The sequence below is a fragment of the Tupaia chinensis genome, unplaced genomic scaffold, assembly GCF_000334495.1.
Source record: "Tupaia chinensis unplaced genomic scaffold, TupChi_1.0 Scaffold000354_1, whole genome shotgun sequence".
In the NCBI taxonomy this organism is placed as follows: domain Eukaryota; kingdom Metazoa; phylum Chordata; class Mammalia; order Scandentia; family Tupaiidae; genus Tupaia; species Tupaia belangeri.
Genome location: NW_006159849.1, coordinates 1,123,320 through 1,142,237, shown reverse-complemented (window position 1 = coordinate 1,142,237; position 18,918 = coordinate 1,123,320). Strand labels below are relative to the sequence as shown.

Sequence of the window (18,918 nt, the reverse complement as noted above, 5' to 3'; positions counted from 1 at the left end):
CAGTATTTGCTCTTTTCTTTTCCTCTTCTTTGATATCTCATTATCTAAGGAGTGAAAGATTAGCATTCAGATTTTTTTCCCCAGGTTTTGTATATGATGCTATATAATTCAGGTAGATCCTTCAGTTATTATTCAGATGAATATAGTAATAGAAATGTATATACAAAAAACAAAAATTGTTTTAAAACTGAAAAAAGATAGGATGGGGGTTGACGTGTTAAGGCATCCTAGAAGACACTTCTGAGCTTAATATCTGAACTTGATTTTAAGGAGCAGATAGGAGTTTTCTAAGTACATAAGGGAGGCAAGACAAAAGCAACAGGATGTAGAAAGGAAGAAGGTTCATTCAGTGGCGTGGTGGTGGAAGCAGCTGGATCCCCCATAACCAACTGCATGGTTCAAGTTCTGGACCCGGCAGCTTGAAAAACATGCCAGGTGTATGTGTACACAAAATGCCAAGAGGAGGATGGAGGAGATGGGATTGCACTGTGGCCATCCCCTTTGAGGGGTGATTTCTCACTTTCCCCCTCTCTCTCTCTGGCGAGCACACATACTCTATAGTAAAAACTAAAAAAAGAAAAAAAAAGTAAAGAAAACCAGAGTCAGGAGATGGCATTATGTGTTCTATGAATTACAGGGAGCATGATACTGCTAGAGTAAAAATGCTCCTGGGAAGTATTGGGAGTTCAGGTGCAAAAAGCATATATTTTTGATCAGTTAATTTAGTCAACACATACTTTATTTGCAATGTGTTTATGAACTGTTTAAGTGCCATTTTGAAGTATTTTCCTATTGGTCTTTTTTTCCCCCAAAGTGTTTAGAATTTCTCTTATGCTTCAGTAATGTCAAGATAATTTATTTTTACTTTGAAATTTTTCCCTTTTATGCAATTTGCACATGAAATACTTATTTTTCTCATACTTTTAAAAAAAAGAAAAATAGAGAATATATTAAATTTAGCATAGTGGGACCAGCAGTTGGCTACTCCCACGTAGTCGAATACTCTACAAGTCCCATATCTGGTGGCTTAAACTCACATTGGGCGCATGTGTGTGCATGCCCAAGATCCCGAGAGGAGAATGGAGAAGGGATTTCGGCGTGGCCCTCCCCACCTGGGGGGAGGGGGTGATTTCTTGTTTTCTGTCTCTCTGTCTCTCTCTGTCTTTTTGGCAAGTGCATGCGCCCTATAGCAAAAAACCTCTCAAAAAAAAAAAAAAGTTAGCATAGTACCTAAAGAAGCAAACAGAGGAAGTATTGTTTTCTATGTATTACCTTTGTGTTATTATTTATAATAGGAAAAACAAGGAAAAAATAGTCCTCCCTTGGACAGATACTAAAATCTTTTTCTTTTTTTGGAGAGGTTTTTGCTATAGGGTGCGTGTGCTCTCCAGAAAGACAGAGAGAGACAGAGAGACAGAAAGCAAGAAATCACCTCCCAGGGAGAATGGCCACGCCGCAATCCCTTCTCCTCCATTCTCCTCTCGGGATCTTGGGCATGCACACACATGCGCCCAATGTGAGTTTAAGCCACCAGGTCCGGGACTCGAACCACAGTCAACTACATGCGAGTCCAGCGACATAGCCATTACGCTACTGCTGGTGCCTTAAAATCTTTAAATGGGGGCCAGCAGGTGACGTGGTTTCCCAGGGCTCTGGACTATGACATGGCCGACCGCGGTTTGAGTCCCGGACTTGGCTTGCTTTCTCACTTTCTTTCTCCCCTGTCCCTCTCTGATCAAATTAAAATAAGTAAATAAATAAAGTTAAATAAAATAATTCTTTAAAAAAAAATCTTTAAATGAGCAGAGCCTTAAGTCATAAGAATAAAAGGTAAAAATTTTGCAAATGAGTCTTTGCTATGATCTGAGTTGCCACTTCCATCTGTAGTCCTTGTTTCCTAGTACCATGTGAAGTACCATTTTTGTTTCCTCTTTCAGAAAACCTACTGAGGGTCACCAGCAGATAGGTTAATGGTTACATCACTGGACTCCCACATAGTCAACCATGGTTTGAGTCCCGAACCCAGTGACTTAAAACTCACACCCGGCATATGTGCATGTGTGCCCAAGCAACTTTTAAAAATTGCTATAGGGCACACATGCTCACCAGAGAGAAAGCATTTCCCAGGGGTTCGGGTCATGTCACAGTCTCTTCTCTATTTATTTTTCCCATTAGGATTCTGGACACACATGCACACTTGCCTGGTGTTTTGTTTTGTTTTGTTTTGTTTTGTTTTATTTTTGAGAGGTTTTTCGCTATAGGGCGCATGCGCTCGCCAGACAGAGACAGAGAGACGGAAAGTGAGAAATCACCCCCCAGGGAGGATGGTCATGCCGCAATCCCTTCTCCTCCATTCTTCCCTCGGGATCCTGGGCACGCACGCACACGCACCCGGCATGAGTTTTAAGCCACCCGGTCCGGGACGCGAACCGCGGTTGACTACATGGGAGTCCAGCGACATAGCCATTACGCTAACTGCTGGTTCCCCTGGTGTGTTTTTTCAAGCTCCTGGGACAGGATTTTAACTGCTATCAATTATGTGAGATCCAAGATCTATCTGCTTTAGCCACTAGGCTATGGGGCCAGCCCAAAAGCAGTTTTTTTAATTAAAAAAAATTTTTGTTGTTGTTTTTAAGGTTCTTGCCATAGGGTGCTTGTGCTGGCCAGAGAGAGACAGAGGGAAAGTCAGAAATCACCCCCCAGAGAGCATCGTCATGCTGCAGGCTCTTTTCCTCCATTCTCCTCTTGGAATTTTGGGTATGCATGCACACACTCCCAGTGTGATTTTCAAGCCGTCTGGGCTGGAACTCAAACCATGGTTGGCCATGTGAGAAACCAGCGCCTTAACCCCCACACCTAACCTTCTGGCCCCTCAAAGGCAATTTTGACCAGTCTCACAAGATGCTGAATTTATCTGGCACTGTAACTGAGTCTTCATTAAACCATTTTATCGTTCTGTAAAACCTGGGACGTCTGCATAATGTCATAAGACCAGTGACTATTGTGAATCCATTTATTTTGTTATAAAATGAGTTTGTGGGTCAAAAAATTATGTAGTATGGGGCTGGCAGGTGGTATGATGGTTAAGGTGGTGGACTTCCACATGGCCAACAGCAGTTCGAGTCCTGGCCTGAAGGCTTACTTTCTCACTTTCTCTCTCTCTCCCTCTTTGGTGAATTAAAATAATAATAATAAAATAATTTTTAGAAAGTATTATGTAGTATGGTGAGTAATTCATTTACTAAGACTACAAATGTGTTACTTACTTATACCAGCATGGCAAGGAGGGAGGACAATTCTAGATACAAAAGGGGCATGTTCTAATGAAGAATTAAGTAGTCCCTTCAAAATGAAATGGGGAATATGAATCAACATGCTGTTAGGTAGTCTGTCCGATGTATTGTGCCATATCGAGATTTTTTAAAGAATTATTTATTTAATTTTATTTATTATTTTTGTTTCTCCTTTGACCAGAGAAAGAAAGTTAAAGTGAGAAAGCAAACCACCAGGTCCAGGACTTTTGAACCATGTTTGACCATGTGGGAGTCCAGCACCTTAACCACCACACTACCTGCCGACCCCACCATAACAAGGTTTTAACGGTGGTGGGACCAGCAGTTGGTGTAATGGCTATGTCACTGGACTCCCATGTAGTCGACCGTAGTTCGAATCCTGAACCTTGTGGCTTAAACTCACAGCGGGCGTGTGTGTATGCGTGGCCAAGATCCCAAGAGAAGGGATTGTGGAGTAGCCATCCACTCGGGGGCTGATTTCTCGCTTTCTGTTTCTCTGGCAAGCACACACGCCCTATAGCAAAAACGTCTCAAAAAAAAAAAAAAAAAGAGTTTAACATTGGTTTTTGCTACTGGCAAATTAGGTATTCATTGATGGTTCAGGACTGGAATACTAGAGTATCCTTGATAGAATCCATGCTGTTGAATCTATGCATAATCTGAAGCCTGTGCCATTATGACCCCTAATTTATTAAACTATTATGTTTGTAATAAGATATAGCAGAGGGAAAAGGCTGACTTGATATCTACAGGTGATTAATAAGCAATCATTTTGAGCTCCCATAACCTCATCTTGTAAAACTAATCACAGCCTATTGTCTTCAAACCAAATCAGATCCCACTCTCAACCACTCCCACATTTGTGTGGTGCTTGTTTCTTAGTGAAAATGCACATTGACTTCATTCAGCAAAAGATATGCTACTTGCACATTAGATTCCCCAGAAATGTTACTAAGCTAGTAACCTACCAAAATTTTTCATGTGTTCTTGTTTCCAGCTCTCCGGCATGCATATATCTTACCAAGGCACCTGAGGTATCCTACTGCTGTTGACCAAGTTCCATTAGTGTAGAGTAGACCAACTTGCAGTCATGTCAGGTGATGAGATCATCAAAATCCCAGTAGACTATAAATACTCTGCAGAGTTGATAGAAGCCTGAAGCAAGAGAGTAAAGTTTGTCCTTACTTGGCAGAGACAAGTGTTTCTGATGTTGCATGTTTATTGTGGTATAGGAAAAAGCATTTGCCAGAATGATGACTATTTATATATTGCTATACTCTTTCAAGCACATCTAGTGGCAACGGGTGTAGTAGTTAAGGCACAAGACGCCCACATGGAAGACAGTAGTTCGAGTCCTGGACATATCAGCTTGCTTTCTCACTTTCCCTCTCTCTAGGGAGCACACTTGCCCTATAGCAAAAATAAATAAATATCAGAAACTCCACACATCTGGAGTAGCAGCTGTAATGAAAAGTTTCCAACTGGAGTCTTTCAAGTCAAATTTTTTTTTTGAGAGAGATTTTTGCTATAGGGTGCATGCGCTCACTAGAAAGACAGAGAGAAGCAGAGAGACAGAAAGTGAGAAATCACCCCCCAGGGGGGCATGGCCACACCACAATCCCTTCTCCATTATCTTCTCGGGATCGTGGCACACACGCACCCAGGATGAGTTTAAGCCACCGGGTCCGGGACTCGAACTGCGGTCGACTACATGGGAGTCCAGTGACATAGCCGTTACGCTAACTGCTGGTCCCAAGTCAAGTTTCTTTTTTTGTTTTTTGTTTTTTTTTTGTTTTTTTAGCTTTATTTTATATCCCAGATGGACAGATAGACAGCTGTCCTTAACAGGATCTCAGCACTTCTCAGTCCTTCTCTGAGCTCCCCATGTTGTTCTTGTATCAACCCTTGGTGCTGTGCTCTATTACCTGTACCATTATGACAATATCCTATTATGGGGAAACATTTAGTGTACTCTTGGATAGAATATGAAGTGAAATTAATAGAAAGTTAGAAAATTATATGTGTGATATTGTTTTGTTTCATTAAGTCATTTAAAAATGACTAGAGAGAGGGCCAGAGAATGGTGCATTGAGAAAACTTTATAATACTCCTCAAGACTGACTCTTTGGAAGGTTCTTGGTTGAATCTGGAGAACTGTCTTGAGTCAGTTAGGCACATGATTAGGGGCTAGCTGAAAGGCGAGGTGGTGTTGGGAAGTGGAATCACAGCCTCAAACCCTGTGGGGTTTCTTCCTCTGTTCTCTGTCTATGAATTTGTTTGACATCTTGAAACAAAATAGCAGCCATTTTCAAATATTCTTAATTATTTTTTTAATTTGCCAGAAGGTGTATGTGCTTTCCAGATTGGGCAGGGAGAGTATCACTTGGGGGAATTGACATGCCGTAGCCCCTTCTCCATTTCACCTCCTATCAGGATTTTGGGCATACACACACGCACGCCCAGCATGTTTCTCAAGCTGCAAGATCCAGGGCTCAAAAGGCATGATCAGCCATAGGGGGTCCAGCTCCTTTCATTAACAGGCCATGGGCTGACCCTGCTTAACTAATTTTTCAAAGATTTAGTTATCTATATTTATAAATAAACATCATGGAAAAATGTCTAATAACATGACTAAAATGATTAAAAGTATATTTACTGTTAATAATACTGTCTGTATTGGTTTCCCAAACTATCAGCATTTTTCTATATTATCTTTGACATATTTTAATAAACTAGAGAAAAAGTCTTTAAGTATAGTTACTTGAGTTTTTGCTCTCCCTCCTTCCCCAAGCTTTCTAATAGAAAATGACACTGAGTCTTTAAATCATTGCTAATCAGGGCCAGCAGGTGACATGGTGGCTAAGGTGTTAGACTCCCACATGGCCAACCGCGGTTGGAGTTCTGGACCTGGCAGCGTGCTTTCACACTTTTCCTCTCTGTCTTTCTCTGGCCTCCCCAAAAAAGAAAAAGAATAAAATTAAATAATTATTTAAAAAATAAATCATTCCTACTCATTTTAACCTAGAATGACTGTTGTCAGAATTTGCCTAGGAGTGTGAGTGTTAGATATAAGACTTTTTGGCTGTAAACTGACTACTTTACCTGACTAATTATCTGAAATAAAATTTTCTGGAAGCTATTTCCAGCCTACTGGGCATTGCTTTAAAAGAATATTATCCTTCATTTCCTCCTTTATCATAATACTGCTTTTGAATGTGAGTTGTATTTATAGAATCATTTTAAAATATCATTTATTCTTTTATAAGAAAGAATTTGACATTCATGGTTTAATTCTTTTCTTACAGGTATGTTGAATCGATGGGATGATAGTCAGAGATTTTTGTCTGACCATCCATACCTTGTATGTGAAGAAACTGCTAAATATCTTATTTTGTGGTGTTTTCACCTAGAAGCTGAGCAGGTATTAAATTAACCTTTATTTTGGAGAACCTTACTGGAATTCTGATTTTCAACTTTATTATGTTTTTTTTTTAATTACTTTAAATGAAAGTGGGAAGGTAATTAGATGGAATTACTAAATTTTTGTTTTTAGATCTACTCGAGTTTAATGTGGATGCTTTTTTTTTTTTAGTTTTTTCAGTTAGCATATGGAAACGTGTATACTTTTTCTGCCATCTCCCGCCTTGTTCCTATTTTATAATCCATTTTCTTTTTAAAATAATTTAAAAGTTTTAAATATCAGCCATCACAGTATTCATTCAAAGCAGTAACAGTCTTCTTTAGTCATTCTGGCCCAGATACAAACAGTCAAAACTAATCTAGGTCCTTTATATAACTGTAAAATATTTGTAGAAGTATTTCTTGGAATAAATTTTAATCTATCTATTTTCAGAAAGGGGCTCTAATGGAACAGATAGCACATCAAGCTGTGGTAATGCAGTTTATTATGGAAATGGCCAAAAACTGTAATGTGGATCCAAGAGGGTGTTTTCGTTTATTTTTCCAGAAAGCCAAAGTAAGTAATTATTTGGTATTATTACTTGGAAAAAATTGACCATAGTTGAGACCTCTGTTCTTCACACATCAAAAGAAACTATCTAGGGGCCAGCAGGTAGCAGAGTGGTTAGGTTGTTAGACTCCCACATGGTCAGCTGTGGTTTGAGGCCAGACCCGACAGCTTGGAATTCATGCCAGGTGCATGTGCGTGCAAGCCTAAAATCCCAAGAAGAGAATGGAGAAGAGCTTGTGGCACGGCCATTCCCCCGGTGCGTGATTTCTTGCTTTCTGTCTCTCTGGCAGGTGCCACATGCTAAATTCTGTAAATTTTATAGTGAAAAGAACATTTTATTGCTAACTTCATGCTGAGGAAGACTTAAAGGAACCAAATAAGAGGCTTTACTATAGCATGTATGTAAAATTGAGACCCATTAAAATGAATGTGTGTATTTGAGAAACTTGGAGTATTCCATCATTTATTCATTCAGTGAATATTAAGTGCCTACTAATACAAAGCACAGATGTTTTAGGTGCTTAGGCTATAATGTTGAACAAAGTATAGCAGCCTCCATCTATAGAACTCACTTTAATGAGAAATCATACTTTCTAATAAAGATTGGGGCATGACCAGGTCCAATTGGGATGCTTCCTCCCCTTCCACCACCAATCTTACATGTACACATATATGTGCCCATTTGCCCCATGGCATAAAATAAATTATTTTCATGATCATAGTAAGATGTTACTTTCTATTTTCATCTAATTCTCTCATGAGTGTACAGTAGAGATGGATGTAGAAGCAGATATGATAATACAGCTATCTTCTATTAATAAGCCAAACATTAGAGAGATTTCCAAAAATGAAAAGAAAGCCACCCTTTTTACAAAATTTTTTTGTTTTAGAAAATACAGTTATGTTTAAAACAAAAATGTTATTTATGGCAGCATGAGTTCATTATTGTTACTTAGTTGCTAGAGGGGGCATGCATTTGTCAAAGACCAGTCAGGTAGGGAGAAAGCACCTCCACAGCAGGGCATAGCTGCCAGGTCTAGGACTCAAACCATGGTCAGCCATATGAGAGTCCAGAGCCTTTCCCATCATGCCCCTGCTGCCTCTCTCACCCCCTGCATTGTGTTTTTCAAGCTGCTGGGTCTGGCATTTGAACTGAGATTGGCCATATGGGATCTGGCTGCCTCAATATGTAGGCTACAAGGGCCAGCCCTATTTTTATTTTTAGTTAATATTTTTTCTAAGTTCTTCAGTTTTATTTATTATTTTTTTATTTGCCAGAGGGTGTATACTCTCACCAGGGCAGAGACAGAGAGATAAGGAGAGGGGGGAAAAATACCTTTGACAGAGAGATAAGGAGAGGGGAAAAAATACCTTTTAATGTGGTATGGTCATGCCACAATCCTCTCTTCCATTTCTCCATCCTGTTGGGATTCTGTGCATGCATGCACATATGCTCAGCATGTTTTTCAAGCTGCTAGGGCCGGGATTGGAACCATGTGGTCACCCATGTTGAATCTAACTCCCTTAATCACTAGGCAAGGGAGCCAGCATCCATAGTTTTAATTTCCTTCTTTTTTAAAGAATTATTTATTCAGGACTAGCAAATGGCGTAATGGTTACGTTCTTGGACTCCCATGTAGTCAACTGTGGGTCGAGTCCTGGACCCAGTGGCTTTAAATTTATACTGGGTGTGTGTGTGTTTATGCATGTGTGCCCAAGATACCAAGAAGAGAATGGAGAAGAAAGGATTGCAGCATGGCCACCCACCCTGGAGGGTGATTTCTCACTTTCTGTCTCTGTGTCTCTAGTGAGTACATACGCCCTATAGCAGAAATCTCTCTTTAAAAAAAAATAAGTATTTATTCTTTCTTTATTATTATTATTTTTAAATTTGACCAGAGAGAGAGAAAGGGAAAGTGAGAAACCAAGCTGCCAGATCCAAGACTTGAACCACAGTGGGCCACATTGGAGTCCAGTGCCCTAACCACCATGCTGCCTGCTGGCCTATCCCCCACTCTCCTTTTTTTAAATTTTCCTAAAAGGCATTTGTGTTTGCTGGAGAGAGGCAGAGAGAGAGAGAAAAGGAAACTGAGAAAGCACTCACCATGGCAAATGACGAGGCCAGTCTTTTCTGTATTTTGGATGCAGACACACACACACACACACACACACACATACATATGTATATATATGCTTGGCATGTTTCTCAAACCATCAGGCCCATGACTCAAACTGCACAGTTATCCATGTGGGATCCAGCTACCTTAACCACCATGCCAACAGCTGGCCCCTCACTTCTAATTTTCTAACACAGTAAATATTGACAAATGTAACCCATATAAACAGAAGCTCTTTAAGTTCCTCAGTAATTTTTGAGCGTATATAAGAGTCCTGAGACCATAATGTTTGAGAATTGCTGCCCTGGAGAGACTCTTACACATGTGTACCAGTTGACATTATGTTTATTATAGAATTGTTCATAATAGTAAATAGGCTGGAAACAACCCAAATGTCTGTTATCAGTAGAATGAATAAATGTGGTGTATTCATTTGGTGAAATACTAACCAACAACATGAATGAAAAAAAAAAAAAACAGGAAAACAGGAGAGTGAATAAAACCAGCCAGAGTGACATATCCAGTATCTTTTTTTTTTTTAGAGGTTTCTGCTATAGGGTGCGTGCACTTGCCAGAAAGACAGAGACAGAAAGATGGAAAGTGAGAGATAACCCCCCCACCAAGGGAATGGCTATGCCACAATCCCTTCTCTATTCTCCTCTCGGGATCTTGGGCACACATGCCCAGAGTGACTCAAACCACAGTCGACTACATGGGAGCCCAGCGACATAGCCATTATACTAACTGCTGGTCCCTCCAATATCATTTTTAAAAATAACAGGCAGGGGGCCAGCACATGGCATGGTGGTTGAGGTCCTGGACTCCCACATGGCTGACTGCAGTTCAAAGCTCAGATCTGGTGACTTGCTTTCTCACTTTCTCGCTTTTTCTTTTCCAAGTGTGCCCTATAGCAAATTAAAAAGATAAAATAGCAATATATAAAGTAAAGTAATAATTACATTTTAAAAATAACAGGTAGAACTCTACGTACATTGTTGAGAGGTACATTTATAAGCAGTAAACTTGGAGAAGCAGGGGAATGATTATGACAGAAGTCTATGATAAGGGTAACCACTTGAGAACTGGTTTCTAAGGTACTAGTAATAGTCTAATTCCTGATTTCTATATAGTGAGGTTTTTGTCAAAAAAAAACCTGAACAGATATATTTTTCTTGCTGTTTTGCACTTAGGATACATTTGAGCACATACACTTAGAAGTTAAAACATACCCAAAACTTAACTTTAGTTATACTTGGATGATAGAATTAAAAATTATTTCCTTTTTCTTTTTCATGAACTATAATGAATATTTCCTTTTTAAAAAAGAGAAAATATTATATTTTTTAATTAAAAAATAAATTTGTGAAGGTGTCAGTAGTTCTGCATAAACTCTTAGGTAGTGTGACCTAAACAGGAAATTTTTCAGAAATAATTAAGTTTTATGATTGAATTGGTTGAGTTGATATTTTAGTTAGGCTTCTGGTGACTATTCAAGTTTTTTACTTAACACATGGGAGTAAAAAAAAAAAGATATACTTTTTTTTTTACATTTTATGTAACTGGATGTGTTTAAATGGATGTATTTCAAAATAATGGACTATAACCAAACTACCACAGATTCTTTGGAATTTATTTGGTCAAAATATGACTGAAAGGTACTGAAGTCTTCAATCTTAACATTATATTTAGTTGTTTGTTTGTTTTGAGAGATTTTTGCTGTAGGACTGTGGTGTGACCAGAGAGAAAGAAGCAATAACCCCCTGGGGGGATGGCCACACCACAGTCCCTTCTTCATTCTCCTCTCAGGATTTTGGGCACACATGCACTCATGCTCGACATGAGTTTCAAGCTACTAGATCCAGGACTCAAACTGTGGTCAACTACGTGGGAGTCCAGCACTTTAATCACTACACTACCTGCTGGCCCCAACATTGTGCTCTTGATAATTTTTAAAAATTAAATAATAGTAACTATCCTGGCATGCCTGTGTTGTGCCAGGTAAGTACTTACATGGATTACTCATTAAATCCTTACTACATTTTATAAAGATTGCTATTCCTATTTTATAGGTAAGGAAATTGGCATAAAAAGGTTAAGCACCCCATAAAATATATACAGTTATTATGTCAGTTAAATGAAAAATTAAGCAAGTGACCCATAGATTACTTAATAAAATAAAATCAGTCGAGGCACCATAGGTCTAAATCCCTAGGCCTTAGGCATACAGTGATGCTAGCAGTTGTACAGCTTAGTTTTCAGAAAGGTGATTTTAGATATGAAGGCTAATGTTCTGTAGGTCCACATGAGTAATATATATAGACTACAGGGAGCTGTTAAAATGTAACTAAGAAAAGCATTCCTAAATTCATAAAGAGAGGCAACACAGAGCATTGCATGCATTATTTGTATAGATGTTGATAATATAAGGGCTTTTCAAAAATTCATGGGAAATGCATATTATAAAAAAAGTATGCCCAGATTTCAAACTTTTTGCTCCAAAACCTATACTTTAACTCCTTATTCTATGAACTTTTTGAAGTCTACATTTTTTTAAAAGATTTTTTGCCATAGGACATGTGTGCTCGCCAGAGACAGACAGAGAAAGAGAAAGTGAAAAACCACCCACTAGGGAGAATGGCCACATCACAATCCCTTCCTCTCCATCTCCTCTCAGGATTTTGGACACACATGGGCATGCGTTCACTGTGTTTCAAGCCTCCAGGTCAGAGTCTCAAACCATGTGGCCATGTGGCAATCCAATGCTTTAACCATTATGCCACCTGTTGGTCCCCAAAGTCCACGTTTTAACTTGGCTCCACAACTCCATTTGACAGGATCTCTTCCATTATGTAAAGCCTATATTCTGTTAGCATAGCATATGCTGCTCTGTGTCATTTCTTTATATGCAAAGGAAACATTTATTAGACAAAGGCTACTGCCAATAGTGAGTTTTGAATCAAGAATTTTGCTTATAGATCATTGGATGCATAAGAGTTCTCCTTCCTCTATAAGTCATTGTAATTTTTTTCTTTTCATAATGTTGAAAAGGAGGTACTTGCCTGGGCCAGCCAAATGGAGTGGTAGTTAAAGCAGCTGGATCTCTCATGGCTGACTGTACAGTTTGAGTGCTGGAACCAGCATCTTGAAAAACATACCAGGCTCCTGTGCATGTGTATCCAAAACCCAAGATGAGAATGGAGGAGAAGGGATTGTGGTGTGGTTATCCACTCTTGGGGTGTGTTCTTATTTTCTTTCCCTGCTCCCCCCCTCTCTTTTTGTGTGTGTGTGTGAGTGTGTGTGTATGTGTATCTCCTGCAAGTGCATGCACCCTATAGCAAATTTTTAAAAAAAAAATACACACATATAGGGAATGTAGAACTGGAGAATTACTAGAAACAAGAAATAGTGCCCCTTTATTAATTAAAGGTTTTCACAATATCCTCTGGGAACCAGACCAGTGACCTACTGGTTAAAAACTGGGGCTTGAAAAACACAACAGACATGTATGCATGCATGTCCCAAATCCCAGCAGGATGGAGTAGAGAAGGGATCGCGGCATGACCATGCCCTATTTGAAGACCCTGCATATTTTGAATCCCATCAAGGATCTAGATAACTATGAGGAAATTCAAAAAAAGCTTGCTTTTTCTCCGTTCTAGTTGTGTCAATATGTATATTCGTACATATAGGGGGGTGTTGTTATTTTGATGAGTTGAAGAAAATGGAACAAACCAATCATTAATGTTCCTATAAAACAGTTAGTTTTCAAAACTCTTACAGGCATCTTGGTGGTTTCTATATTTAGACTGTTTAACTTGCCTATACTTCTCCACTTCAGACCTACTATATACTTCTTACAATTTACTATGTGCTCTAGAAGTCTTGAAAAACAGTCTTTATTTTTTGTGTTTTCTAGGCAGAGGAAGAAGGTTATTTTGAAGCATTTAAAAATGAACTTGAAGCTTTCAAGTCAAGAGTAAGACTTTATTCTCAGTCACAGAGTTTTCAGCCTATGACAGTTCAGAATCATGTTCCCCATTCTGGTGTTGGATCTATAGGTTTATTAGACTCCTTACCACAGGTAAGTTGGAAAAGTAAATATTTATTTTATAACTACATTAGTTCACATAATTTTTGGCTTTTTTTAGTCTATTTATATGTAATATGTGAGACCGTTTTATTTATAATCGCTAGAGTTCATGACCACGTGCTCTTCAGAGAGACAGAGAGAGGGAGAATGTACCTCCCAGTAGGGTGTGGTCATATCATAATCTCTTCTCTTCCATTTCTCCATCCTATTGGGATTTGGGACATGCACACATGCACATGCACTCATCATGTTTTTAAAGCCACCATGACTGGGATTTGAATCACACAGCCATGTGGGATCTACCTCCCTTAACCACTAAGCTATGGCCTACCAGGCCATTTTAAATATTCTTGCCTCAGAATGTAACCCTGAGTCTCATTTTATAATATGTTTTAGCACAGAATCACTTTCACCTCTCAAGTGTCTAGCCACTAAATTCCATCTCCTTTTAATGTGGAAAAGATGAGTTGTGCAGAAATATTCTCTTTTTTAAAAAAATTATTTAATTTTATTTATTCATATTATTGTTTTAAACATTTGTTATCAGGGACCAGAGAGTAACAGAGAGAGAGAGGGAAAGTGAGAAAGCAAACCACCAGGTCCAGGACTCAAACCATAGTCAGCCATGTGGGAGTCCATTACCCCCAACCACCATGCCACCAGCTGCCCCCACCCCCCCACTTTTTTTTTAATAGTTTGCTATAGAGTGCAGAGAGAAAGAGGGAAAGTGAGAAGATTCTCTAGGACTCACCCACTCATCCCATTAGAGGGATGGCCATGCTACAATCCCTTTTCCTCCATTTTCCTCTCAGGATTTTTGAGCATGTACACACATGCTCAGTGTGTTTTCCACTGGATCCAAGACTCAAACTGTGCAGTTGGCCATGTGGGATCCAGCTGCCTTGTCCATGTAGTGAAGCATTCTTAAGGGCAGATGTTAACCACAGATCATTGTAGTCGTAAACTCACCAAGATTAATTCTGAGCCACATCTCATGCTCAGTAGAATTATACAATTATGAATTTTTAAAATTTAATTTAGTGGAGTTTAATTGAGCAAACCTTCTCCATTGTGAATTTTTAACGATGAATTTGCTTCAAAGCATACATGCAAGTGATAACCAAGGTGATCTGTTGCATTAATTTATTTAGTGATATCTGTTAGCATTGCCTATCACATGTAACAGTCTCAGTACACACTAATACAGCTGATAGTATTATATCTGATGATATTGGCCAACTAGTTGAGCCTCAGGGTTTTTCTGATTTTGTTTATCTTGTGTAATATCCCAGTTCCTCATAATGGGAGAATATGCACATTCTGGTCTAGTTCTGAGGGAGATAAGGGCTGGAAAATGTTTCAGCTAGATACACAATACTGTAGACTTATTGGGAAATAGGATAAAGTGAGCAGCCATCTGAGGGACCAAGTTGTCAGTTTAGTGGACGTTTGGAAGAAAATCTTACCACCATAACAGCATCCACTTTTATATAAGTTTAGAAGTTACAAAACTATAAAATGTTTGTATTATTAATAAGTCTTTTCAAAAACCCCATGATTGGGAACCAGCAGTTAGCGTAATGGCTATGTCGCTGGACTCCCACGTAGTCGACCGCGGTTCGTGTCCCGGACCCAGTGGCTTAAAACTCACGCCGGGCGCGTGTGCGTGCGTGCCCAAGATCCTGAGAGGAGAATGGAGGAGAAGGGATTGCGGCGTGACCATCCCCCCTGGGGGGTGATTTCTCGCTTTCTGTCTCTATCTCTCTCTCTGTCTGTCTGGCGAGCGCACGCGCCCTACAGTGAAAATCTCTCTATTAATAAGTCTTTTCAAAAACCCCATGATTCATTTTCATTCATTTTCATGGATGAGTGAACTAAAACTCATGGAAGTTAAGTAGCCTAAAGACAACACAATAAATGATGGAGCTAATATTCTTTTTTTCTTTTTCTTTTTCTTTTTTTGGAGAGGTTTTTGCTATAAGGCACGTGCGCTTGCCAGAGCGACAGAGAGACACAAAGTGAGAAATCACCCCCCGGCGGGATGGCCACGCCATGTAATCCTTTCTCCTCCAGTCTCCTCTCGGGATCTTTGGCACACACACACACACCTGGCGTGAGTTTAAGCCACCGAGTCCAAGACTCGAACCACAGTCAACCACATGGAAGTCCAGCGACATAGCCACTACGCCAACTGCTGGTCCAAATGGAGCTAATATTCTTAAACCTGAATTTCTATCTTAATTGTTCATTTATCTCTACCACAAATTGTCGAATCATATCCTGCAAATAAGACAGGATACTCAATCATGTGCTCTTGAGGAGAACTGGCCATTAGGACAAAAAATATGTTGAGAATGTTACTAGATGAGACCATGAGGCAGCTGTGGAATTTAAGAGTAGGTTATGTTAGGTTTATTGATTGCTTTTGCTTTTATAAGCCTCTTCATGAGGCTTACAGTTCTTAGAGAGATGGGTAGGTGAGTCCTAGAGAATCTCCTCAGCCAACTCTAATACTCAAAGTTCTGTCTTAGAAAACTGAAGTCTGATCTTAAAAGAGTAACTGTAAGCTTTGTTCTGAAGGCCATTAGAATTGGGCCTACATTGTCACAAAAGTTTTTAGCACTATTGTTTGGAGAATGGAATTATGTAACAAGCATTTGATTTTTTGTTTTTTTTATAAAGCTCAAATTTGGGTACCATTTTAGCTTCTAATTTATATTTTGTAATTGACAACAGTCTTGTGAAATAAACCAAATACTATTTCTTTGGTTTCCAGAGGACTAATCCAAAGCTTCTTGGATATGTTGTAGTAAAACATAAATAATAATTGCTTTAGGTCTATCATATCAACTAGCTTTTAATTTTATCAAATTGGGATTTTTTTTTTCTTTTTGAGAATTGCATTATTACTAAAGTAGAAACAGGATTAAACTGATGTGCAATGTGAGTTGTTGTCCTAGACCTCAGTCAGTTATTTGTGCTGTTTTCTTCATAAAGACCTGATTGAGAATAATCCAAACTCTAGCTAGCTTTTTGTCTTTTACAATAAATAAATCACAGAGTATTGTACTTTATTAGGAGGACCTTTTGAAAATTGTGTTACTCTTTGTATGGGACGGGGAGGTCTAAAACATCTGGCCTATTTGGACTGTTTGCCTCATTAGTATTAAGCAAAATAAACATAAGTAAAACTTAGTAATATAGTAGTAGAAGTCTAATTGGAAAGTATTCATAACAGCTGAATAGACAAAATTGAATTAAGGGAAAGAATTTCCTAAAATTCTAGGTCTTAAGGGCTTCTGCCCTTATTCATGATACTTTAACAAATAATGGTTTTCCTTTTTGTGTTTATTGAATAAGGTCTTACGTTTTCTGTTCCTGTTTTTAAGAATAAAAAGTATTACGTTTATGTGTTCTTCTTTTTAAATTTTATTTTCAGTTTTTAAAACATGGGTCTTGGGGCCAGCAAGTGGCATATGGTTGAGGCACTGGACTCCCACATGACCGACTATGGTTTGAGTCCCAGACCTGATGGTTTGAAACTCACGCGGGGCACAAGTATGTGCATGCCCAAAATCTTGAGAGGAAAATGGAAGAGAAGGCCATGACCACACTTTCTCTGTCTGACGAGTACTTGCGCCCTATAGCAAAAAATGTCTCTTAAAAAAAAAAAATGGGTCTTGGGACCAGCAGTTAGAATAATGGCTATGTCGCTGGACTCCCATGTAGTCGACCGTGGTTCGCGTCCCGGTCCCGGTGGCTTAAAACTCACACCAGGTGCGTGTGCGTGCATGCCCAAGATCCCAAGAGGAGAATGAAGGAGAAGGGATTGCAACGTGGCCATCCCCCCTGGGGGGTGACTTCTCGCTTTCTGTCTCTCTGTCTCTCTCTGTCTGTCTGTGGCACGTGGCGAGCACTGGCCTATAGGAAAAAAAAAAAAAACCTCTCCCCCCCAAAAAAAATGAAATGGTTAAAAAAAAAAAAGGGTCTTAAATACCTTTCAAATGATTAAGGATTCCTCGTGTTTGTTTTAACCTTTGAGAAACTGAAATCGACCTGAAGATAACTAATTTTTATTAATGAACTGAATTTTTTTTGTTTAAATATTTTGCACTTTTAATATTTACTGTTGTAATTAGATAATAATCTTCAAAATACATTGCTTGCTTAAAACCATATTTGTCATTTTAGTTATCAAGAACCATACACATAAAATCATACAAAAGATGTAGCCTTTTATGATTAAATAATTTATAGTTTTGATAAAAGGAGAAAAAAGATGGTGTTTATTATATTTCTGTTTTTCACATGTATCATTCTGTCTTTATCGTATCTTTTTATTAGCAATAACATTCTGTTTTTTCCTTTATTTTCTTGGGTTTCAGCCCACATCTGACTCCAAAGTTCATCTTCTTTTCTACTCTGCTATACTGCAGAGAAATAGAGAATCTGGAACTGCATATGCATTTGCATATATGTCATAAAACTGGTTGTGTCTATTCTTTCTACCCTTTGTTCTTTTTTTCCCCCTAGAATCCAGATTATCTTCAGTATTCTATCAATACAACTCTCTGCAGTTTAAACTCAGTGGTACATAAAGAAGATGATGAACCCAAAATGATGGACACTGTATAATTTGGTTAAGACTGCTGAGGCCAAGTACTATTTTGTTATAAGAAAGGAAGAACTTGGCTCTTTTCTTGACACTTTTATGGGTGCTGCACTTTATTTTTGTTTGGTTTTTGATGGGAGGGAGAAAGAGTACTGAGAAGTTTTGTAACTTTTTTTTTATGTGCTGCTAGGTTTTTTGTTTGTTTGTTTTTGTTTTTTTTTTTTTCCTGAAGAGAGGAATGGTATCATATGTTGCAGGAAGTCAAACTGGACCCTTTTTTTGCTACTATATTTGCCTTTAATCTTATTGTTCTCAATTTTGGAATCAAAGTATGAAAATCTGCACAAATGTGTTGTTTACAAGAACTGGTTGATTCTAGGAGGCATTTGCTACAGTCTTTTTATATGGATATGTATATGTCCTACTCTATAAAAATGATTAAAGATTAAAAACGTACTTGTTTCCCACTGCTAATTTAGCTGTCAAATCTAGTGTTTCATCATATTAAAAGCAATAAATCAGTAGTTGGAAATCTACTTTACTATATAGTAAGATAGGTGGTACAAATTTTAAAAAGCTTTTCCTCTTAAAATGTTATTACATTTGTACTTTCGGCACCATCATTTAAATCCTTGAGTATAATACAAATTTGATAAGACATTACATTTAAATCCAAAGTATTCTTTAAACTGTATTTTTTAGAAGTTGATTTTACCCTGTTGGCTTTTTAATAATAAGGGTTAAAGTGATATAAAAAGCAAATATCTAATACAGGTTTGGGTTTTTTTTTTTTTTTTTTTTTTTTTTTTTTTAGTAAAATAAACTCACACCTAATT

At 38.4% G+C, this 18,918-nt stretch overlaps 1 protein-coding gene across 1 annotated transcript in view; it reads left to right on the top strand.

The window, feature by feature from the left end:
• The window catches only part of CDC37L1 (cell division cycle 37 like 1, HSP90 cochaperone), a 28,094-nt gene extending 9,549 nt beyond the window's left edge, over positions 1 to 18,545 (top strand). Inside the window, exons 5-8 of the mRNA XM_027773422.1 lie at positions 6,599 to 6,714; positions 7,147 to 7,269; positions 13,297 to 13,461; positions 18,004 to 18,545. Coding sequence (XP_027629223.1) covers positions 6,599 to 6,714; positions 7,147 to 7,269; positions 13,297 to 13,461; positions 18,004 to 18,105 — 506 coding nt within the window. The 3' untranslated portion in view covers positions 18,106 to 18,545. The remainder of the gene's footprint in view (positions 1 to 6,598; positions 6,715 to 7,146; positions 7,270 to 13,296; positions 13,462 to 18,003) is intronic.
• Positions 18,546 to 18,918: the final 373 nt, after the last annotated feature.